This window comes from Bos indicus, chromosome 28, assembly GCF_029378745.1.
Source record: "Bos indicus isolate NIAB-ARS_2022 breed Sahiwal x Tharparkar chromosome 28, NIAB-ARS_B.indTharparkar_mat_pri_1.0, whole genome shotgun sequence".
Classification (NCBI taxonomy): domain Eukaryota; kingdom Metazoa; phylum Chordata; class Mammalia; order Artiodactyla; family Bovidae; genus Bos; species Bos indicus.
The window spans coordinates 16,764,857-16,790,509 of NC_091787.1; the positions used below are offsets into that span (position 1 = coordinate 16,764,857).

Here is a 25,653-nt window from a genome sequence, read left to right on the forward strand (position 1 = left end):
CTATGGGCATAGAGTGAAATTTTTTACATTGTCTTTAAAAAATAGATTGCTATTAAATATAAGGTGGATTTTCCTTTTAGGGTAATAATGTGTGTGTGTGTGTGTGTGTGTACATATTTTTTCTCTTTCAAGATGGACTTTAAACACATTTGAAATGCCACCCATTCTCCTGGCCAGTTGTTATCATCTAGATTCAAATATAGGAAACTTAGTGGAAAAAGATCAGGGAAGCAAACAGAAACGCAATTCACCCTTTGAAGAAGTGGTCAAAAAGGAGAGAGATAATAATATCAAATATTTTCTATTAGGAATGAATTGTCCATGTTCTCTACTATCACAAAAGTACTTTCTATCTTCTTAGCTTGTCTTCTCTGCTTTGTCACCACTGTCCAGCTAAAGAGCTGTGGGCCTTGGGTTTTCTTATCTGCTTAAGTGAAAAAAAAAAAAAAATTGCTAAATTATCCAGGCCAGCATGGGCAACGTGAAGGACAGTAGACTCCATCCAGTCCTCCAGATAGCTGTGAGCAGGACATCCATAGGCTCCCATCCAACTGGCCTCTTCCCAGGGTGCCAGTTCTGGTTTGGTCTCTTGCTAAGACTCTTACATTTGGTGACCAAGAATAAGCTAACAATCCTGTTTACCTGAATCTTCTTGGAAGTATATCCTTCTTAACATATACTTTTATACTTCTTCTATGGTAGGATTCCATATCTTTATGTCACTATTGCCTATTATTATTTCTTTTTTAAGTAGAGACTCCCATATCCTTTATTGGTAGAGATCATGATCACATTTCAATGGGTTTGTTTGTTAACATACACAAGTCTTCTTCTGGCAAAGACTCAAGTAGATGTCCCTGACCTCCTCCTCCCTCCCCAGTAACCGAGGTAGGCTCTTTACAGAAACGTTTTCAAAACCATTCATGTCAACAATACACCTTTCATGCATATAGTCTGACAGCGCTGTGCAAACAGACAGATCAAAACATCACAAAACAGCTGGGAGCATGGCAGAAAAAAGGAATGTGTGACACGTGGCTTTGGAAAGTTTTAGTAGGGGAGCAGCCCGGTGTGTATGAGATGTGGAGGGAGTTGTCAGTGATGGTGAACATAAGCACCTGGAGATGAATGGCTGTGTAAACTCATACTCATGGAAAATGGAGAGGCCTGTAGGGGAGCGCCTGGCAGGGGGTCTGAGGAAAGCAGGGCAGAAACATGCAGCGCCCTGGATGTGAGCAGAGAAATCAAGTCAATACTTTACCAATAGCAGTGAGGCTTCTTAAGTACAGATGTTATGTGGGGAAAACTGAAAACACCCTGAAATATATTCAGATTTGGGAGTGATTAGCATGCGCAACTATTTCTCCCAAGCTCGTAATTGTATGTTTAGTAGGAAGCAAGTATTTTAAATCAGTCTTCCCCCACCCTCCAAAAATGGGACTAAAGCAATGCACCCTCTTAAGTGTAGGAAAGCCATACCAACATCCCACCAATGCCACCAAATCCTAAGATAGATAATACCCAATCTTAAAAATGGTTGGTTCTGCCATTATAGTGCAAAAATTACAGAAGCCAATGACCCGGTCATATAAAAGCCTGTGTTATCATTCACTGTAACCAACTATTTTTTTAAATTTGATATCCCATTTTTCAATCTATGCTTCCTTTAGTGTACAAATATCTTCTATGACTTATGATGGGGTTATGTCCTGATAAATCCATCGTAAATTAAAAATATCATAAATCAAAAATGTATTTAATAAACCTAACCTACCAAACATCACAGCTTCATTGAGCCTACCCTAAACATGCTCAGAACACTTACATTAGCGTACAGCTGGGCAACATCAATGAACAAAAAGGCCGAATACTGTATACTGAATACTGTGCTGAATGTGAAGAATGCTTGTCTGGGTACAGAATGGTTGTAAATGTATCAATTGTTTACCCTGTTGACTGTGTGGCTGACTGGGAGCAGGGCTAGTACTTGGATATAGCCAACCTGGGGAAAAGATCAGAATTCAAAGTATGCTTTCTACTGAATGTGTATTACTTTTGCACCATCATAAAACAGAAAAATTGTAAGTTAGAGACCGTCTGCATTCTTACACCTCACACAATGATCAGAAAAAGCTGAATGCATATGAAGCCGTGTGAAGCACAAGTAAGTGATTAAAAGAAGCAGCGTAAGCAAGCTCATTTACCTCCTGGTCAATGAAAGCAGGAAACACTGATGCAGAAAAGGCTTCCTTAAAGGAGAAGGTGCAATTGTAGGAATACATTCCCTGCCTACTTCTCCTCATTCTCATTTCTCTCTGGCTTGCTCTGAACCTGCATGACTGAGGAGCTGCCTTCCTTCATGAAGGTGGACGTTTTCTCCTAAGAGCAAGGCTAGCTGCCCCCCTAATGGCGCCTACCTGTCAGCCAGACTGCCAGATGGCAGGGCTCTTGGATTAAACTCCTTGATGCTTCTGAATCCAAACTGTAAACTAGCAAGATCATCCCACCACTTTTACCTAGGCCTCGCCCCAGGCCTCTCTAAAATGATAAAGGTACAGGACCTGCCAAGTCACTTGTGCAGTATCAATAAGCAATCATTCAATCATTTCACCCAGAAATATTAATTGATATCCTACCACATGGCAGGTGCTCTTCCAGACACTGGGGACACAGCAATTAGTTAAAGACACAAATCACTGTCCTCAGTATGCTTATCTGTGTCACGCTTATATTCTACCAGAGAACAGAGGCAATAAGCAAGAAATATAGGCAGAATGTTTAGTATGGTAGATAGTGACAGGGCTATGCAGGAAAGTGGGGCAGGGTACTGGGGACAGAAATACTGGAAAGCAGAAGTTGCTGTTCAAAGGCGGTGGCCATGGAGGCCCTACTGAAAAGGTGATATCTCAGTAAAGACCTGAAGGAAGTGAAGGAGCTGACATGTTGATATCTTGGGGGAAGAACACTGTGGAAGAGAAAACATCTAAGGCAAAGGTCCTGAGGCAGCAGCATTCCTGTGGTGTTTCCCTGAAGGTGAGGGGGAAACAGCAAGAGCTAAGCAGAGGCCATGCTGTCTGAAATATGGAGGGCCTCATGGGTGTATGGCTGTTACTCTGAGTGAACTCGTAGATGATTAGGGGCTTTTGAGTTGAATGAAAAAATGTATGTTTTAACAGGATCACCCTACTGCTGTAATAACTCCTAAATAGTGGTGAAGGGTGGGTTGTCAGAAGGCATAAGACAGTAGGAGAGGACAGTTAAAAAAATAATCATCCAGAGAGAGATGATGGTGACTTTGTCCTGGGAGCAGTACAGGTGCTAAGAGGTGGCTGCGTTCGTTAAATGTGTGGAAGGTCGAGTCACTGGGGCCTGCTGATGGAGCAGGTATGGGACATGAGCAAAAGGAGTTGAGAATGATGCTGGAATTTCTGCTCTGAGCAATTCGTTCTTCCCTGTTCCTGGTACTGACATCTTTAGTTCAGCATTTTAACCCTGTACTGAAACTTTTTATGCTGCTGGCTTTCCCCGCTGCTCTTAGTCTCATCTTTAGGGATTCTGTTTTGTCTCTTTCACGGAGCACAACACAGTGTTTGTAACAAGACAGGCCCTCAGTGACCGCTTATAAAGTAAAAAAGCCTTGTAGATTCTGAAGGATGTAGATGCAAGTGTGTCTACAGACTCAAAATCTAAAAGAAATTTAGGCCTAAGATAAGTCAGTTAGGGGGTATGTTTAACTTTTAATAAAAAAATGATATGTGAGCTATTATATTTCTTCAGACATTTATTGTATAATCTGGAGGAGGAAATGGCATCCCACTCCAGTATTCTTGCCAGGAAAATCCCATGGACAAAGGAGTCTGGTGGGCTGCAGTCTGTAGGGTCGCAAAGACTCAGACATGATTGAGCACGCATGCAGCTGTATATCATCATCTCTGGTCTATAGCAGAGCTTATCCACTAAATATATATTTTTAAATTATTTGAATTTATCTTAAAATCTATTTGTCCCACCTAATTGGATACTTTCATAATGCCAGAATAAAAATGGATTAATGATCTCTTCTAGGAATTAAGATTATATCCAGAAGCAAAAAGGAAATATAAAGAAATGGGCAGGTTATTTTCAGGATTAATTCTGGGTTAGTTTCACAGAATTAAGGGTTAAGATAACATCCTCCATTTCATAGGCCATCTTGTTTTTCAAAAACACCAAAGTCCCCCAATCTCCAAAAGCACTGAAATAAAAAGATAACCAAGGTGATGAATTTACAAGAGATTTTTGCTAATTTGTTTTATTTTTTGGTAATTCAGTACTTTATCCTTCTAACTGTATTTTCTAGACTGGGGGTAATTGTTCTGGGGAAAGATCAAAGTAGTGGAATAATTTTAGAAATCTGATAAATGGTCAATATTAACAGTAGCTGATAATGACTGTTGTTAAGATTCACCAAGAAAAATATCTGTGAAAGTGGTTTGTAAACTATAAGGTACCAATTATTGTCAGACAAATATGGTTTATGGTTTCAAAAGTCACCAAATATATATCGTGTATACTGTGGTTAATAAGAATGGCAGGACATTCTCAACAAGAGATCTTTCCCTTTGGCTTACCAGCCCATTGATATGGGATTGCTGAAAGATGGTAATAGCATTGTCCTCTGAAGATACTGTAGAATTACTTGGCAGTCTCTTTCTCCTTACCACCTATTTCATGTGGGAAAACTGTGCAGGCTGAAATACATTTTTTTTCATCGGAAGATTCCGGTATAGAAACATCACAAACTGTTGTTTTCTCTTTGTCCATGATGAGCAGGCAACACACTTGGCTGTATGTGACCTAACATGTCAAGCTTGCGGTTATTAAGTAGTCATAGAAAAAAGGTCAAAAGAAGGCCGAACACATGACGTTAATGTGTTGAACAGCACATATATTCCTCATCTCTTTACCCATCTCAGCGGCCTCATTATTCATAAGTCTGTGGGATCTTTTGGGTCCACAAATGTTTTCCTGGGCTCAACCACAAAGGACCATTTTTCCCAGCCATGTGCCCAGTGTTTGGGCAGCAGCCAGCATCCTTCCAGGTCCTAGAACACAAGTGACCCCAGTCATCAGTCAAGCCCTGTTCCTATCTCATCTGGCACTGCTGTTTCCCAAGGACATTTTCATCCCAGGCACAGTACTGGGTTGGGCTCTTCTGATATTTTGTTTTCTGGTTACAATACAAGATGTACCAGCTCAGAGCAGGCAGGACAGTGGGGGACAGTAGGCTGGGGGTGATACAGACACATTTTCTGTGTGCCAGGTGGAGTGGCATCACTACAGTCCTGTGCTTCAGTGCTTCAGCACAGAATCCATATATTTCTACTACATTAAAATCTTTTAATTACTTGTATACATTTAGTCTAACATATTTTTCTGTTTTGGATTAGCACAAAGCAGTAATAATCCCCCTTCAATTGTTTTACTTAATGCCCTTCTCTACGGGTAAATGGATTAAAAGTATAAGTATACAATTATTTTTTTAAATAATTCTTATAAAGAACTTGGAAATGATACCCAGAGGAGAAACAAACTATAGTTGGAAAAACATTAGTGTTAATACATGCAATTCTCTGTTTAAGACTACTCATTCAGAAAAGGCATCCCCTCCCCTGCCTCCACCCAATTTATAAATTCACAGATCTGGCAAAAAGGGAGAGTTCTGAGGGGGTAGCTGACTACACCCTCTCCTTTTTCTCTTGGCCTCACACCATTCTCTGGTTCCAGAAAGAACTGACCGTGGTAGACAAAACTGTTACTATTTGATGGAGAAACGGAAAACTTTCAGGGAGCGTGGTAGACTTTATTCGGTTATTACAGGGTACCTGGACAAATGTACCTTCTCAGAAAAAAGCTACAGAATCAAAGTCAAAGACACAGGCCTCTTGGTTGGATTACGATCCACACAGCTGACGGTTCTATCTCTGGGAAAAGGGGTCCAGCCTGGTTTGGGGACAACATTAGCTTGGAGGTGCCAGAACTATCCCATTTCCTATATTCAGCTATTAAGGATCTGGTCTTATATTTTTCCCTGCTAAAGTTGACACAATTAATTTATATTTTCAAGGAGAACTAAGTTTAAGTTCTATAAATAATCAAAACATATAGTGTCAGCCATGAAAATTTCCTCACATACTATAGACTACTTCGATTGCCCATAAAATTATTTTATCTAAAAAAAATTATTGAGCTACAATTGAAATACACTAAACTCTGGATGGGGCTTCCCAGGTGGTTGGTGCTCATGGTAAATAATCTGCCTGCCAGTGCAGGAGTCATAAGAGATGTGAGTTTGATCCCTGGGTCGGGAAGATCTCCTGGAGGAGGAAATGGCAACCAACTCCAGGATTCCTGCTTGGAGAATCCCATGGACAGTGGAGCCTGGTGGGCTACAGTCCATAGGGTCACAAACAGTCGGACACAAATGAAGTGACTTAGCACACACAAGCTTTGTATACATAAAGTACTCAATGTGATTAGTTTTGACATAGGTGTATACTCCTGATTCTGTCATCTCCATCAAGAAAATAAACATTTCTGTCACCCCCAAAGTGTCCCTTGGTAATCCATTTTTCCCTCCACCATCTTTCCCAGGCAACCAGTGATTGATTTTTTGTCACTACAGATTACACTCCATTTTCTAGAATTTTATAGCAATGGAATCACACACAATGTGTGCTCTTTCCCCCTGGTTTCTTTCACTCAGTCTCTCTCTCTAATCTTCATAAGGTTCTTCCCATTTGGCTGAGGCAAAGAGCATTGTGATATTTCTGTGGCAGCGTTTACCAAAGCGTAGCTTCCTTCTAATCATTCAGGTACTGGCTAAAACCTGCTGACTCACCTCTGCCCAGATCTCTGACATCAGATAGCCAGCGGCTTCGGCACACTCAAGTGTGAGCGCTAGCTGTGCTGTGTGCTCAGTGGTTCACTCATGCCCGATTTTCTGTGACCCCGTGGACTGTAGCCTGCCAGGCTCCTCTGTCCACGGAATTTTCCAGGCAAGAATACTGGAGCGGGTAGCCATTTCCTAATCCAGGGGGTCTTCCCAACCCCGGAATAGAACCAGCTTCTCTTGTGTCTCCTGTACTGGCAGGTGGATTCTTTACTACTGTAGGGAAGCCTACAGGAACTTGCAGCTTTGGTCTAACCTCTTAGGGAATAACTATTCCCCGCCCTCGGTCCAACCGGCTGCTCTTCTAATGTCTTTCTACCATTTTCTATAACCCAGGCAAGTCTTAGTCCAGTCCTTTATTTCACAGCAGGACTAAATATCTTTAGGAAACAAGCTGCAGTAATTTCCCAAGATCCCTCTAGACCACACATTTAGAAGTGTGGTTTGGATGACTCTTCTATAAAGTATACACACTGGTAACTTTCCTCCCTTTGCTGCTTTGTTATCCATTTATAAAGTCCATCTTCAGGGCCAGGACTTGGGTAAAGAGTGAGGCACTAGCATCAGGTGAAAAATCTGAAGAGGTGCCCCAAGCCTCAGTAATCCAGATGACCCATATTTTTCCAAAAATCAAAATTAAGGTTAAAAAAAATCCATGATGAACAAAATACAAAAATTTTAAATAAAGTCAGGACCAGTAACATTTGCCATGCTGAGCCTGAGACAGAAAGAGAAGATCAGTTAACAGTGATCTGACCTTTATTATTATTTACATTTTACACCCAAGGTGAGTGCCTTACATGGTTCACGCTTGCCCTGGCCCTGGCCCGCCTCGACTAGATATGCTTCTTGGTCCAACAGGCTGTTTGCCATACTGAAATCATCATTAGAATGTTAGTTCTGGCCCAGCAATTAGAATATGCCACGGACAATGAGAGCTACTTCAAAAATACTTTATCGAGGCACATGAGTCGTTTCTTACTTTTCCCCTTGCCTTTAACCACAAGTACAGACAATATCAGACAAAGACATAAACACTGGTCGCCCACGGTCCTGAATTTTTTAACGGGCCTCAACCAAGCATTCAAGATGGAATGCATTAATGCTGTATCTGGTTACCTGGCCTTCAGTGTGAAACTAGAGCCATCTTATCTCAACAGACACACAGAAACCATCGCTCTGATTGATGTTATCATTTAAAACACATACTGTACTTCTCACTGGGCCTAAAAAAACACTTGAGAAAAATCAGTGTGTAAGAATAATCTGTATAATAAATGAGTTCCAAATGGACTGAAAATATGCCTGGAGACTCTTTGGAGTAAGGGCAATACAATGACTCTGCATGCCTGTGTTCAGCTGTGGGGAGAAAGCAAGCCATACAAAGCACTCAAGGGTCCCGCTCACTCTCAGAGAGTGTGCTTGGATGTAGCCTTTTTCCTGGAAATGAAAGGACTCCTGTTTAGCCACTCATTGATGTAATAAAGAGAATTAAATTATTAGCTACATATTAAAGAACTTAAGAGGAACAATAGAATATTAGTTACAGCTGGGGAAAGATGGTGAACACTGGTCTTCCATGCCCACAGAGAATACTGCAATAATTAGACTGGACTGAGAATAAATGTGAAGTTGGTCATCAGTCATCGTCAGCAGCCACCACAGCCTGGGGGAAAGAGAGGAAACAGGTTTTGGAGCCAGACAGAACTACCAGGAAGAGTTCAGTACCACTCTTTCCTACCCCTCTGACCTTGGCCCCTTTCTGTGCATGCTAGCTCAGCTGTGAAATGAGCCTACTTTACAGGGTCACCGCAAGAATGGCACGGCAACAAGATACGTAGAGCACAGACCTGGCTTGTGGGGAGCTCTGATTAAATTGTAGCTGCTGTTATCACCACCTCCAGCCCCATAAGCTTTGTGTGTTTAAAGGTTATCTGACCCCAAGACACAGCAATGGTGAAGGTTTTCAAGGAAAGAGAACAATAATATTGGTAATTATTTATGTGTGTGTGACTATAGTGGGGGCCTAGGCACCCTGTTGAAGGCAGAGCCCACCCTACTTGTCTACATTTCAGTGCCAGGCACCTAAGTGTGAGTACTTCCTTCATTTTTTTTTTTTTTTATACTTTACATAATTGTATTAGTTTTGCCAAATATAAAAATGAATCCGCCACAGGTATACATGTGTTCCCCATCCTGAACCCTCCTCCCTCCCCATACCATCCCTCTGGGTCGTCCCAGTGCACTAGCCCCAAGCATCCAGTATCGTGCATCGAACCTGGACTGGCAACTCGTTTCTTACATGATATTTTACATGTTTCAATGTCATTCTCCCAAATCTTCCCACCCTCTCCCTCTCCCACAGAGTCCATAAGACTGTACTTCCTTCTTATAATATTTCTAAGGGAAAACTCTTGAGTGATATCCCTTTAAAAAGAGCCTTTTTTTTCCTTGCCAAAAAAGAGCAGCTGATTACAGTCATGGTTATCATGTACAGTTTTGTTCTTGACATTTTAAAAGATCCAGGAAAGAGCTTCCAAAGTTCATCTGAAAGTGGGTGGAAAGTAGGCAGTAGGAAGAAGAAAGGCTACAAGAGAGGTGGAGTCATTCGCTCCAGACAAGGAGGGTTTGAAAGATTTCAAACATGTTAGGTAAGGGTCAGGATATGACGCCACTCTGCTGCCTTTCATGTCCGTCCAATAGAAGGACTCCTGTCATTACCTTTTTCTTGGATGGATGATCTCCCTTCCTGGAGAAAAGGGATCGGCCAGATGACTTTTTGAGATCTCTTCTCATTCTAGCCATTGTAAAAATATTAAGAGCAAAAGAATACCCAGTCCTTCAGCGTGTGTGTGTGTGTGTGTGGGGGGGGTGGTGATTTCAGTTTCATTCTGTTTAAAATGAGGTCGATGTAGCTTGTCACAGTGGAAAGAGTGGGAGCCAGAACTCAGGCAGAGCTGAATTTGAATCTGGTTTTGAAACTCACAATTGGGCAGGTTATGAGAAAAGAATTCAACTCCCTCCTCAACTGTGACCTGGAGATAATCTCTGCCTCCCAGAGTTCCTGGAAGGATTAACTAAACCAGTGCTGGCAAAGCACCTAATATTTTGACTGACACACTGTAGGGCTTTGATGAATTAGAGCTATTAATGTAATTGGCTAAAAAAATTAGCTGACTAGTTACCTTTAAGTCATAATAAGAGCTATGACATTCTGGTTGTAGTTATACCACACTAGCAAAATAGCAAATTCAAGTCTGCAGACTGACACCACCCGGGCCCACTCTGCAAACTAGAACTTGTTTAGGCCAAAGAAGGCTTGGAGTGGTAACTCGTTGACCAGCTTGGTGCTGAGAAGCAAAGGAGACTAAAGGTGAGGTCTAAGGCATCTTGGTATGAATCTGCTTTCTCTCACTGTCACCCTAAGAATCAAATGAGTTATTTTTAAAAGGTTCCAAATACATTTCCAAGTCTAAGGAATATATCACATCCCACCGACTTGTAATTCACACTAAGTATAGTAAAAACACCAGTCAAAAAACAGGTCTGCAAACCAAATGGAATGTCAGAAACTGTAATTATGATTTTTCTCCTGCGCAAATGATAGGGAGCTAAAAATGGAAGTTACCCAGAAATTAAAACAGCCCTTGCACAGCAGTGAAAGGCAGTGGTCAGAGCCCGGTACTGAGGAAAAGAAGCTTCTACTACCAGACCCGGCCATAAGACGTAATTTTCTGGTGCTACCTCAACGTGGTATGACATATTTAGTGTTTACACAGAGATTCTGTAATCCAGGACAGAACAGCTCTGGTTTCTGTTCCTGACCAGTGGCAGGGTCTGTGGCAGGAAGCCTGGAGGCTTGGAGAATAGGAAAAGAGAGAGGATACACAAGGAAGAAACATGCACATGAAGTGAGGCCCATGAGGGGCTTAGCCAGAAACACGGGAGGGTTTCCTGAGTCCCTCTGCGTTGCTCAAAGAAGCAGACTTGGCTTGGAAAGCACGTCCTGTTTCCAGCAAAGAGGGCAGTGGATGGGTTACAGTCGATAGAACTAAACATTAGATAAAGGAGCAGAACAATGCACTGTGTACTGATAGAGTCACATGAGAGACCAGCTTATTTTTGTTGGGAGTGACCAAGCACAGGCATGACATGTAAAGTGACCCCAGATATATCAGGAAGCTGGAGGAGGCCCAGTGGAGATGCTTGTCGATATCAGGTCTGTGAAGGTCACTGTGCCATTAAGTCAACCCTAAGCAGGAACCTCACATGGTAACGAAGTAGCCCTTATATTACCAAAAGACCAGTTTTACATGGTGGAGTGAAGTTAAAATTCGTCACCTCAAATACATAAATTTCAAGTGGCAATAAGCCACTGAGCTGTCGAGATTGCCTACAGAAGCTAAACCCAGTATCTCAGTAAGTTCATTTTTATTCACCATACCTTTTTAGAAGCTGGGGTACAAACAGTCCTTTGAAATCTATGTATTTATTCTTACTTTGCTTCCAGTCATCATTTAACTATGCTTCCTTAAAACCTCAGGTATTACAAAATCTGACAGCATAGTACTTATAAGCAGGTTCATTGATTCTTATTTTTGTGTGTGTATAATAATGAGATAACAGAAAAAAAAAACCCAAATGGCAACTAAGATAAGAATCAAGAACATCACATAAAGCAAAGAGAAAACAAACTAGGAAACTCAAGAAGAAATGTATTATCTCTGCTGGATATTAAGTTCAAAAGTTCCTGTTCAAGGGGACATTAAAATCAAAGTTTTACTTCTATATACTTCTTTCCCCCCTTGAATAAACTGGCCTAAACTGCAGATTATTTCAGTGTGTGAATGACTGAAGGGAGTAGGGCAAACCCTTTCAGCAGTTTATTCAGTACTCCAGACCACTTGGGTAAGTGCCAGTAGGAGTTCAGAGGCTTATGAAAGCTACCGGCTTGAAGAAAGAGAGGTCCTTTCAGAAATGCTTATCTCAATACCAAGGAGTAAACTCAAGTGTTTGGGGGTATATCTAACTAATGCCATCCTGTGAGGTAGCATGATGTTTTATGTTAAAAAAGATCTAAATTCTAAACTTAAAAAGACATGCCTTTACTTATGAGTTAAGGGGTAAGGAAATCTCTTCCTCATCTGGATTTTGACAGTTCACAGATGCGCTGAGAGGGACTTTAAGACAGCTGGAGTCCTGGAGATGCCGATGGAGTTATGGTGACAAGGAGAAGTTGCTAAATATTTTACGGTTCTGTGACCTTGTCCCCACTCATATTATTGTCCTTCTAGATTTATCTTTCCTTTAGTGGACTTTTTCCTCCTCCTTATTTTCTTTTAATGAAAAATAGACATTAATGCTTCAGTTCATTTTGGAAATGTACCTTTGTGAATGATTTCAGAGATATTTTTGTTTCTTTTTAAAAATGACCTTCAAATAAAGATAACAGACTTTTCAGACAGCAAAGCCCAAAGCAAGTAACATCAGACTCTGTAGAATGGTCATCAAAAGACAAAAGAGACCTTCTGAAGAGGGGTGGCCAACTGCTAAATAAACTTAAAACATTTTAAGAGTAGGCAAATAAAGTATTACTGAGGGAAACAATAATCAAAGCAGCCCAAGATTGGCACATACAACAGAATCCTCATCCAGCAGACATTCAATTTAACTAGCACCGGTTGTTTTAAATAAAGTATTTCCTGGGAGGAACCAAGTGGCCATGAAGACTGCTTTTCTTGACATCAGGAAATAATGTCTTTTTTTTTTTTTTCTTTTTTAAGGCACAGTGCAGAAACCAACACATTTCAAGGCCATATGATGTGGTTTTTGTTGATTCATGAAGCAGAGATGGGTTTGGGAGAGGAAATTGTATTCAAGTTGAACTGAACTGCACTAGTCTTGGCTTACCTGCCATATGCAAAACGCCTGTCTTTGTGATGATCTCCAAAAGTGTCCCAAAGCCTGAGAGAAACGCTCACTTCATCAACGACATCCCGGGAACGTTCCAAGACCTGCAGAAGAGACAGGGCACCAATTCGCTGTCAATCAGAAGTTCCCCAGGGGAAGAATGCCTAGGTCATCAGTCCTCAAAGCCCCCGAGATTCACTTGCATTTAGTTTTTCTCCTTCCAGCTAACAGGACTTAACTAAGTCCTACTCTTCTTCCTGAAACCATGTGCCCTAAAAACCCTCACTCAGGATACCAGAGCCATACACCAAATCAGCTTTCTCCTTTTGTTTTCTCTTGCTGCATGAAAAAGGGGAGTTCTGTCTTGAACTCATAAGTTAAGTTCTTCCTCTGCTTTTTAGAAATCTGGGTATATTCTATAGCCTACAATAAGCCATAATGGAAAAGAATATAAAAAATGTCAACATATATATATATATAACTGAATCCCTTTGCTCTATAGCAGGAAGTAACAAAACACTGTAAATCAACTAGACTTCAATTTTAAAAAATCACATAAATAAACATATCTCCCAAATAAATCAAAATCAGACTGGCGACAGCAATGATGTATCCTTAGGATTCTAAAGAAACCCCATCTATCTCACCTCCTGGCAGACTCGGTACTGGTCAATGGCCCACACGGTGGGGACGTGGGTAGCCAGCAGCTGGTACTGTGTCAGCGTTGTATTACATGCTCTGGCGCAGATCAAGCGTGTCTTCCCCACAGCATTGTCTCCCACAACCACGCACTTGATGGTTTCCACGTTGGGTCTTTCGTAGTCCATGTCAGCGTCCATTTATAAAACTCTGGAAGAAGAGAGTGGATACCACATGTGAGACATCAGGGCTCTCCAGAGCAATCAAAGATGGGAGGGGGTCAGGCAGTTTTCCCTTGGCCCAGGTGCTCCTATGGAGGTGCCCGAGCCTAAGCCAGAAGTTTGGAAGTTCCTACGAAGCCGAACTGAAACTCAACTTTTCTTTTTATATCTCACACAAGTACAAAAACACCGGATTGTTATTTTGACCCCAAACGGTTTATCCCGGTTAACGTGTTATTTTCTCCTTGGTTTTCTCTAAACACAATCTGACTACTGGAGCTCCATCCAGGCGAGTCAGGGCTGCTGGCACATATTCTAAATTCACTAGCTACTCATGTTGACCCCCTAAAGAACTGGGCACCTGTGGGTTTAACCTTACACATTCTGGCATAACCAGCCTTTGCAATAATGTCCATTATAATCTTCCAAAGACCCAAGATCTCTTTTTGACAGAAAATAGCAAAATTCTATAAAGCAATTATCCTTCAATAAAAAATAAATTAATTAAAAAAAAAATCCTATAGGTTCTAAACTATCCTGGTGACTCAGAAGAGGATCCAAAGTGCAAGCAGAAAGGACTATCTGACTTTAAAGAAGAGTGAACTGTGTGAATTTTGATATCTTGCTGAAATTGTATTTATATTCATTCATGAATTTTTATTAATCAAATTCATTAAAAATATCTTCTTAAGAGAAGCACTATAAAGCAGAATTTTAAAAAAATTCTTTCTTCCTGAGAAGAATCTGGAGCATATGGTAGAGAATGATTTTATTAAGATGAGGGGCTACCTTGGAGACAGCTTCCCAGGTGGTGCTAGTGGTAAAGAACCCTCCTGCCCAGTGCAGGAGAGGCAAGAGATGCGGATCCGATCCTTGGGACGGGAGGAGGGTGTGGCAACCTGCTCCAGTATTCTTGCCTGGAGATTCCCATGGACAGAGGAGTCTGGTGGGCTATAGTCCATATGGTCTCAAAGAGTCAGACACAAATGAAGTGACTCAGCATGCACACTATTTTGGAATATTTCTGAAACCATCAAAAAAGGTTTAAAGAGGGTTGCTGGGTGAGGGGTGAAGAGGCAGAGGGAAAGCTGCTGGCAGCCCCACTTCCCCCAAACAGGAGCCCCCACAAACTGCGGTGTGGACTGCTTCCCTGCATCAGCTGGATGGGTGGCCAACCACGTGAGATTTTAATGTACTGTGATTGCTCTTTTGAGTAAGTCTGTTGTTAAACTGAGAAAACTAGTTAGATGGTAATTTTTAAAAATGAGTTCATAATGGTCTTAACAGCCATGGTTTAAAAAATGCTCAATCAAAGCAAGATCCTCTATGACCCACCTCCCAGAGTAACGGAAATAAAAACAAAAGTGAACAAATGGGACCTGATGAAATGTAAAAGCTTTTGCACAGCAAAGGAAACTATAAGCAAGGTGAGAAGACAACCCTCAGAATGGGAGAAAATAATAGCAAATGAAACAACTGACAAAGGATTAATTTCCAAAATATACAAGCAGCTCATACAACTCAATGCCAGGAAAACAAACGACCTAATCAAAAAGTGGGAAAAAGACCTAAGCAGACATTTCTCCAAAGAAGACATACAGATGGCTAAGAAACACATGAAAAGATGCTCAACATTACTCATTATTAGAGAAATGCAACTCAAAATACAATGAGATATCACCTCACACCGGTCAGAATGGCCATCATCAAAAAGTCCACAAACAATAAATGCTGGAGAGGGTGTGGAGAAAAGGGAATACTCTTGCACTGTTGGTGCAGATGTAAATTGATATAGGCACTATGGAAGACGGATGGAGATTCCTTAAAAAACTAGGAATAAAATCACCATATGACCCAGCAATCCCACTCCTAGGCATATACCCTGAGCAAACCGAAATTGGAAGAGACACATGTATCCCATTGTTCACGGCAGCATTATTTACAAGAGCTAGAAGATGGAAGCAACCTAGATGTCCATCAACAGATGACCACATAAAGAAGTTGTAGAACATATACACAATGGAATATTACGCAGCGATAAAAGGGAACACATTTGAATCGGTTCTAATGAGGTGAATGAACCTAGAACCTATTATACAGAGTGAAGTGAGTTAGAAAGATAAATATCATATTCTAATGCATATATATGGAATCTACAAAAATGGTACTGAAGAATTTATTTACGGGCAGCAATGGACAAACAGACACAGAAAATAGAATTATGGACATGGGGAGAGGGGAGGAGAGGGTGAGATGTATGGAAAGAATAACATGGAAACTCATATTACCATATGTAAAATAGGAATTTACTGTATGGCTCAGGAAACTCAAACAGGGACTCTGTATCAATCTAGAGGGGTGGCATGGGGCAGGAGATGGGAGGGAGGTTCAAAAGGGAGGGGATATATGTACACCTATGGCTGATTCATGTTGACGTTTGAAGGAAAACAACAAAATTCTGTAAAGCAATTATCCTTCAATAAAAAATAAATTAAAAAAAATGCTCAGAGTGGGGCCTGATACATAACTGGGACTCAGTATATGTTTAATTCATTCGATGTAAGAAAAATGATAATTTGGATAATGTGAGATAAAAGGTATAAAAGGAGAGGTAGAAGGAACAATGTTAAGAAGAACTGTGTTTTTGCAGAGTTAGGACCATCTGAACATAGATAACAGCATCACAGGAGGTGTTAAACCCGAGGATGGAGAACTATTTGGCAGGAACAGAATGGAGTGATTCAAGGAAAAGATGTGTGGTGAGGTTAAGGTCTGAGCCTACACTGTGAAGAGGCTTAAAATAGATACCTGTCCCCCAGCTGGCAAATGCTGATATTTTGAAGGTCTTGGGTTGGAAATGAAAGTCTTTAAATATCTCCAATTCTGATGATTATCCAGGTGTGCCGACTCCAAAAATCAATCTCTTTACAATTCAGCCTTAAAATTCTGTGGTTTTATCAGTTCTTGATTTAATAGTATAACATGGCAAAAGCATGACTTGCCATGTTTCCAGTGTTTCCTAAATACTGGCCCTAGAACATCTGGCAATGTCTGGAGGCATTTTTAGTTATCCCAGTGGGGTGGAGGGAGGTGCTATTGGCTTCAGGTAGGCAGAGGCCAGAGATGCTGCTAAACATCCTACAATGCACAGGACGGCCCCTGCAACAAAGGATTATTCAGCCCCAAATACTACAGTGGGGGAGCTGGGAAATCCTGCTTTAAGTGCATGGGAGTTGAGTCCTTTGTCTCCCCTTTCTGGTCATTTTATGTGATTTTAGGCAAGTTATCTGCATCATCTGAGCCTCCGCTTCCTCATCTGTTAAGTGGGAATTACAGTACCCTGATTTCCTAATGTCATGAGCAGAAGGTGAACTGAGGTTCTCAGCCACTGGTGTAATACCTGACACACAGATGCTTCCAAAATTATAATCATGATGTTGAAATGAATACTTAGAGACGACAACAAAAGTGAGTCAGGTGGAAGACCAGAATTAGATGCAAAAATCATGAACTTAAGACTCATAAAGACCTATACAAAGGATACACTTTAGTAGAGCAATTAAAGATAATTTATTGAAAACTTAAGACCCTAAATACAAAATGGAGCACAGCTGACCTGATAAAAAGAAGGCAGTAAAAGTTCTAGGTGGGGAAGGGGAGAAGAGGAGGTCACAGGTAGCTAAAGGATAATTGAGTTGGAAAGCTAGGTTAAAGATCTTTTTATGCAGCATTTCTAGATTCTAGAATAAAAACGGCAGCACTTCATAACAGTCTTTGACAAGCTTCTGGCGCTATTACCATGGGATAGCCTGTGTCAGAAAAAAACAGGTTCCATTTGGAGACTCACAACTCTGAAACCTAAGGTCTATTATTTTGAATGTCCTACATGACATTCAAACTTTACTTTTTGGAGTGAATTTTACTTTTTTAGATAGATAAAATGGGCTCAGATGGTAAAGAATCTGCCTGCAATGCAGGAGACCTGGGTTTGATCCCTGAGTAAGGAAAATTCTCTGGAGAAGGGAGTGGCAACAGTATCCTTGCCTGGAAAATTCCATGGACAAGAGGAGCCTGGTGGGCTATAGTCTATGGGGAGTCTCAAAGAGTCGGACGTGACTGAGCGACCAACACTTTCACTTTCTTTAGGTAGATAAAAGTCAAATAAAGCCAATCCATTAAATTTGGAAGAATGTTTAGATTTAGTAAAAATTTGGACACAATACAAAAAATCTAAAACTGGTTTTCTTGTTGGCTTGTGAACTTCCTTTGATAGCAACCCCAAAGAGGAGTCCCCCAAATAACTTGAATCATGGCAGCTCTGGTGGAATAGCTGCACAGCTTTTACAGACGATGACTTTCAGGGGGGCAGAAGCCCTCCTGGCTTTATATTAAGGCCGTGGTTACAAAAATATCATTACTTATTTATAGACACATCTCATGCACGGTCCTAAAAAGAATTTCTGGGTCAAAGGTGATAATAACATCCGCTGGTCCTCTAATCTCTAACAGTCTGCACAAAATCAAAGTGACTGCCAAAAGGTGCTGAGCTCTGCGCCAAGGGGACAACATGTAAGGACGTGAAAGGCAGGCGGAATGAAATCCTCTCAGCCCAGATCACGCACTCTACATGGGGCATTTCCAGGAAGAGCGTGCTGGATTTCCAAAATCTGAGGTTCCACATCTTCCCTCTTGGGTAGAAATTTATTTAGCAGCAATCTAAAAAGTACTTTAAGAGTCTGAAATCACAGTCAAAGATGTAAACTCATGCTATTCTTGTAAGCCAATTATTCATCTGTTACACATAAACAAATATTATAATTATAAACATATGCAATTGTATCGTTCTTTGCTTGTTATGGGCTCAAATTTATCCGTATCTAGCACTCTTATGGTTGCATGAGCTCTAAGGACCATCAGGATAATAACTATCTGGTTTCTGATTTTTATTTACCTGGGAAGAGAATAATAAATATTAATTTAACATTGTTAATAAATATCACCACCATAAATCCAGCTGGCCTCTTTTGTCTTTAGATCTATATCTGAGGAGACTAGGAAGGTATCAAAAGGAAAAGAACAGCTGGGAAGAATTGAGACTGATACCATGGCAGCTCTGTTAAAAAAGTGAAAGTTAAAGTTGCTCAGTATTGTCCAATTCTTTGCAACCCCATGGACTGTAGGCAGATTCTTTACCATCTGAGCCACCAGGGAAGCCCAAGAATGCTGGAGCAGGTAGCCTATCCCTTCTCTGGTGGATCTTCCCAACCCAGTAATGAAATCAATTTCAAGTAGGTTTTGAGTGAGATTAAACCTACTTGAAACTGATTTCATACTTTCACTGACTCTTCAGGATATGAAGGCTGATAGTTAAAATGCTATCTGAAAAATCTACTTACATACTTTTTTGAAGTCAAAAGTTTGTTTCAAGAGGGAGGGGACATATGCATACCTCTGGCTGATTCATGTTTATGTTTGACAGAAAACAACAAAAGTATGTAAAGCAATTACCCTTCGATTAAAAAAGTTTATTTTAAAACAAGTAAGTGGTAAAATAAATGCAAGAGGAGAAATAACATGTTACTACAGAAATGCAAAAAACTATAAGAGACTACTACAAACAATAGTATGCCAACAAACTGGAGAACCCAGAAGAAATGGACAAGTTTATAGAAACATACAGCCCACCAAAACTGAATCAAGAAGATACAGAAAATCTGAACTGACCAAAAGGGAAATAGGATCTGTAACTAAAAAAAAATTCTTTACAAACAAAAGTCCAGGACTGGATGGCTTCACTAGGGAATTCTACCAAACATATGAAGAAGAACTTACACCAAAACATCTCAAACTCTTCCAAAACACTAAAGGGGAGGGAACACTCCCAAAGTCATTCTATGAAGCAAAGACACTACCAAAAAATTACAGGCCAATATCCTGGATGGATACAGATGCAAAAATTCTCAACAAAATATTAGCAAACTGAATAAAAAAACCCAAAAAAGGGTCCTACAACATGACCAAGTTGGATTCATCCTCGGGTCACAAGGATGGTTCAGCATATGTAAAATCAATGTTATATCACATCAACAATAGAAAAGACATAAGTCAAAAGATCATCTCAATAGATGCAGAAAAAGCAACGGATAAAATTCAATATCCACTCGTGATAAAAACTCTCAGGAAAGTGGGTATAGAGGGAACATATCTCAACATAATAAAAGCTATTTATGACAAACTCACAGCCAACATAATACTCAATGGTGAAAAACTGAAAGCCTTCCCACTAAAATTTGGAACAGGAGAAGGATGCCAACTCTCACCACTTTTAGTTAACACAGTATCGGAAGTCCTAGCTATAGTAATCAGACAACAGCAACAAAAAGAAAGAAAGAAAGAAGTGTCCATATTGGAAGGGAAGAGGTAAAATTGTCATTATATGTAGATAACATGCATATGAAAATCGGAAAGATTCCACACAAAAACTATTAGAACTAATAAACAAATTCAGCAAAGTAGCAGGACACAAGATTAATATACATATATCTGTTGCATTTCTTTACAGTAACAATGAAATAAAAGAAAGTAAAAAAAAAAAAATCACTTTTAACATCATGTCCAAAAAAAAAAAGCCCCCTAAAACAACAAAACAAAACCTAGGAATAAACCTGACAAAGGAGGTGAAAGATTTACACTCTGAGAACTCTAAAACATTGATGAAGGAAACTTAAGATGACTGAAAAGAAATGGAAAGATATTCCATGGCCTTGGAATTGAAAGAATTAATACTGTTAAAATGGCCATACCATCCAAAGCAAACTATGGATTTATTGCAATCCCTATCAAATTTTTCACATAACTAGAGCAAATAATCCTAACACTTATATGGAGCCACAAAAGACCCAAAGCAATTGAGGAAAAAGAACAAAGATGGAGGCATATCCTTCCCAGACTTCAGATAATACTACAAAGCTACAGTAATTAAAGCAGTGTGGTACTGGCACAAAAAGCTCTATTCTCTGTGGAATAGAGAGCCCAGTAACAAACCCTCAAACCTACAGTCAATCTTTGACAAAGGAGGCAAAAATATACAATGGACAAAAGACAGTCTCTCTGGCAAGTGGTGTTGGGAAAGCTGGAAGAGCCACATGTAAGTCAGTGAAATTAGAACACTCCCTTGGACTTCCCTGGTGGTCCAGTGGTTCAGAATCCATCTACAAGCACTATTTACAATAGCTAGGACATAGAAGTAACCCAGATGTCCATTGACAGAGGTATGGAGTTTCCTAAAAAAAATTAAAAACAGAGTTATCATATGATCCAGCAATCCCAATTCTGGGCATATATCTCAGAAAGATGAAAACTCTAATTTGAAAAGATATGTGCACCCCCAATGTTCATAGCAGCATTGTTTTCAGTAGCCAAGACATGGAAGCAACCTAAGCTGTGTCTATCAGCAGATAAATGGATATAAAGAAGCGTGTGCACAGGTGCATGCACACACACACACACATATATTCTCACAATGGAGTATTACGTAGCTGTCAAAAAGAATGATATAATGCCATCTGCAGCAACATGACCTAGAGATCATCATACTAACTGAAGTAAGTCAGACAGAGAGGACAAGTATCACGATACCACTTCTACCTAGAATCTAAAAAAAGGATATAAATGAACTTCTTTACAAAACTGAAACAGACTCACATATATACAAAACAAACTTATGGGTACCCAAAGGGAAAGGTGGGAGGAAGGGATAAGGTAGGAGTTTGGGATTAACAGATACACATTACTATACATAGAATTGATAAACAACAAGGACCTACTGTATAGCACAGGGAACTATATTCAATATCTTGTAATAACTTAAAATGGAAAAGAATCTGAAAAAGCACACATACATGTGTGTATATATATATATATATATATGTATGTATAAGTGAATCACTTTGTTGTAGAACTAAAACTAACACAATATTGTAAATCAACTATTTCAACATTAAAAGAAAAAACTGGTACATGAATAAGACATTGTGGAGGCTGGGAAGTGAAGGACTTAGTGAGCCACTGCTCTGCAGACTAGCCTCCTTCCACTAGGCTGACTTGCAACAGTGTGGTCTTGATCTTCTGCCTATCGAGTTATCCCGCCTTGCTTGGTTATCTGGCCCCTGCCATTATCACTGTCATGTGCTAGACTTTACCTCACGCTTCCACATTCGCCAGCAGCTTGGTCTTGTGTGCGCAGGATGATGCAGCCCATACCCAGCCTCGCAGCTTCTTCACCTCTTCAGTGCCAGTGATATTCAGCACCCTCTACTTGAGGCATGCATAGCTTTTAGCCATGTGCTGGATATTGTCATCATCCAGAAACATTTTACCTCTGAAATCTCCAATCTCAAGATTCTGCTCTCAGAGCAAAACCCCCTATCTTTACAGCTTGTGCTGTGTGAAATATGGCCACAGCAGCAACTGCCATGAGGAGCTAGAATCTATTTCCCTACCTCTTAAATAAGTGACTTCCTGGCCCAACTCAAAAGAATCTGATGAATGCGATGCTGTGTGAGTTTTGGAATCAAGGCCTCCACAGGTCCTGCATGCTGATGGAGCAAGGTCTTGAGGCCTGCCCAGTGGAAGATAAGAACTCAATGAGGAAGACCGAAGCAGTTTGGCTGTTGGCCATCACCAGAGGACACATAATGTCAGGTCATCTTGGATCTTCTAGGCCAGCCAACCTTCCAGCTGAATGTCGCTTTATGAGTGAACCTGGGTGAAACCAGCTGATGAATCACCCGGCCAACCTACAGAATCATAACAAATAATAAACTGTTGTGTAAGCTACCAAGTTTTGGGGTGGTTTGTTACATAGCAATAGTTAGCTGAAACATGGACATCCTACTTTAGGAAGACCTCCAGAACCTTGACTTCTCCATTTAAAATATACCACATACATAGAGCTGTTTGTTGTTTAGTTGCTAAGTTGTGTCTGACTCTTTTGCAACCCCCTGGACAGTGGCCCGCAAGGCTCCTCTGGCCATGGGATTTTCCAGGCAAGAATACTGGAATGCGTTGCCATTTCCTTCTCTAGAGGATCTCCCTGACCCAGGGATCAAACCCACATCTCCTGCATTGGCAGGTGAATTCTCTACCACTGAGCCACCAGGAAAGCCCATATGTATACCCTATATATATAATTAACACTTAATTATAGGCCCCTCTGGAGTGATCACCATCACCCTCAACTTTCTGTACTACATGCATAGTAGGCAGAACAATGGATCATCAAAGATGTCTATGGTTGACATCTCCGGGAGCTATGAATATGTTCTGTTACATGGCATGTGGGAACCAGGGTAGCAGATGGAATTAAGGTTGCTAATCAGCTGACCTTACTATAAGGAGATTATCCTGGGTTAGCTGGGTAGGCCCAGTGTAATCACAAGCTTCCTTCACAGGTGAAATAAGGAGGCAAAAGGTCAGAATCAGAGAGAAATAGAAGATGACTTTGAAGATAGAGGGAAGGGCCTTAAGCCAAGAAATACAGGTAATCTTCAGAAGCTGGAACAGGTGAGGAAATAGAGTCTTCCCTAGAGCCTCCAGCAGGAACAGTTTGACTTTACCACAGTGAGACCCATTTCACTCCTCTGACCTCTAGGATTGTAAGATAATAAATCTATTGGTTTAAGACATTTAACTTTCAGTAATTTGTTACAGCAGCAATAGGGAACTAACACAACTTGCTTTAGCCACACAAAATGACTCTCAGAATTCTAAACATTGTTTGAACCTCTACTCTTCCTCATCTGCCTGGTGAATTCTATTCATTCCTCAAAATCTTACTCAGATATTGTGCTAAGTCGCTTCAGTCATGCCCAACCCTTTGCAACCCCACTGACTGTAGCCCTCCAGGCTCCTCTGTCCATGGGATTCTTCAGGCAAGAATCCTGGAGTCGGTTGCCATGCCCTCCTCCAGGGGATCTTCCCCAACCCAGGGATCCAACCCACATCTCTTTATGTCTCCGGCATTGGCAGGCAGGTTCTTTACCATTAGCGCCACCTGGGAAGCCCAACTCAGATATTACCTCCTCTAAAAAGTTTTCCTTATTGCCCCACCTCCCCATAGACTAAATTTCTTTCTCCTCTGTATCAATAAATGATTTTAGGAGAAGCAATCGAAAACACAAATACTCTGTTTCTCTTTCACTCATTTTTTCTTATATTAGCAAATCACTGAATGGTGGTTTGTGACCTTTTTATCTTTTTCTTGAGGTTGTAACATCAAAGTGCCCATCTTGTGCACTGAATGAATGAACCACCAGGTGTTTCTGGGGGTACTAATAGGTTGGCCAAAAAGTTCATTCAGATTTTTTCCATCACATCTTATAGAAAAACCCAAACAAAACTTTTGGCCCACCCACTGCCATACACTGAAGTGCTTGGAATATATGAGCATACAATGTCCCTCTTCTATAAAGCTCTGTCTGCTCTCTCTGGCCCATGGGTCTCCAATATACTTGTGATTCTTCCAGGGCCAACCACAGCAGAAACAGAGATGCAGCCTAACATGACTTCAGCTGCCCTACGCTCCTCTTCAAAGTGTTTTCCTTCCTGTGGTGGTGGCTCTACCCCTCACCTTGAGTCCTTGAGATGATGGTCTACATGGTGTCCTATTCTTAAGAAACAGGTTCTCAGGAAGAGTCAGGCACATTCACGTCCCCAATTACATGACAGCTAGATGACTATCAGAATCTTGTCTCCATAACTGAGTAATTTGTGGGTGCTGTGGTGCATAAAACCCAAGATAGTCCTTCTTGTTCCAAATGGGTGCACATTAGTATAGGGTCACTATTTGAACTCGGGTGAGGGTGCAATTTTCTTGTAACACTAGAAATTCAGATCTTAGAGAGGATGGGCCAGGAAAGGTTGACCATTTGTCTAAGATGCTTCACTAAGACCTCCTAATTGCTCCACATGACCCCATTATTAGAATATGCTCTCTCTTCCTGTCACTTTTGCCGTGTCTCCTGTTATATTTGCTAATGCAGTCAAGGCCGGATGAGCAGTCTGCTTAAAGACAGAAATCTAAGACCATAGAGGGGCCTTTGTACTTCAAGCTCCATTCAGCTGTTATTGACAGTTTGAACAGGGCAATTGCACAGCCACTAAATTTTCTTGTCCTTTAGAAAAGCATATACTCTGAACTTTAAGAAATAATTTAACGTGGTCATTAAAAAACCTAGTGGAACAAATTTGAGCATCTTTGGAGAGTTAGCTATGAAAGAAAGACTGAGAATTTTATATTATTGGCAGAAACAACAGGGAAATGTTAAGAGTTGCATAATAACTATAGCCAACAGCCAAGTTTCAACTGTGCAGATTTCATTATCCTGAGCTCTTAATCACCAGTCCTAGTCAGGCAGGAGCAGCCTTATGCATTATATAAACATCTCAGCTGGAACAGAGAATAGGTCCAGACCTGGGAAAGAGACAGTCAGAGCTGGGCTGGGCTTCTTTAAATCAAAAGTTCACTAAAATATATCTCCAGGATAATATTGCCTTTCATCATTCCAATCAGCAATATTTGTTCAAGTCAAAGTTTTGATCAAAACAAAAAAGAGATTAAGTAACCAAAAGAGCACTGCAGAGAACTTCAGGAATACAAATAATACAGAGACACTTTAAAACATTCACTCCTTCTCAGCAGAGCCCTGTAATGACCTACACCAGATCACGCTCTCATTTTTCGAAGCTCCATGTCAGTGAGGAAGTGGGCCAGGATTAGAAGTAAACTACTTCTTCTACTGACTGCCCTTAATAACAACTGTCTCAATTTAAAAAAAGCAATGATTGAAAACAGCTTAAAATATGCATACACATTCCAGGGTAGGATTCAAAATCACCATTAGTAAAGCGTGTGCTATGTTTGAGACATTCCGGCCTACTTTTGCCTACAAC

At 40.7% G+C, this 25,653-nt stretch overlaps 1 protein-coding gene across 13 annotated transcripts in view; it reads right to left on the bottom strand.

The window, feature by feature from the left end:
- RHOBTB1 (Rho related BTB domain containing 1) overlaps window positions 1-25,653 on the bottom strand; it is a 139,837-nt gene that overhangs the window by 26,815 nt on the left and 87,369 nt on the right. For 11 of the 13 annotated variants that reach the window (XM_070781847.1, XM_070781845.1, XM_070781846.1 and 8 more), the window contains 2 exons: window positions 13,489-13,690; window positions 12,842-12,945 (listed from right to left, as the gene is read on the bottom strand). In XM_070781847.1, the coding sequence (XP_070637948.1) occupies window positions 12,842-12,945; window positions 13,489-13,680 (296 nt within the window). In that variant the 5' untranslated portion in view covers window positions 13,681-13,690. Of the gene's footprint in view, window positions 1-1,261; window positions 1,318-12,841; window positions 12,948-13,488; window positions 13,691-22,202; window positions 22,853-25,653 lie in introns of those variants that run through there. The other 2 variants (XM_070781849.1, XM_019953830.2) reach the window with 2 other exon arrangements.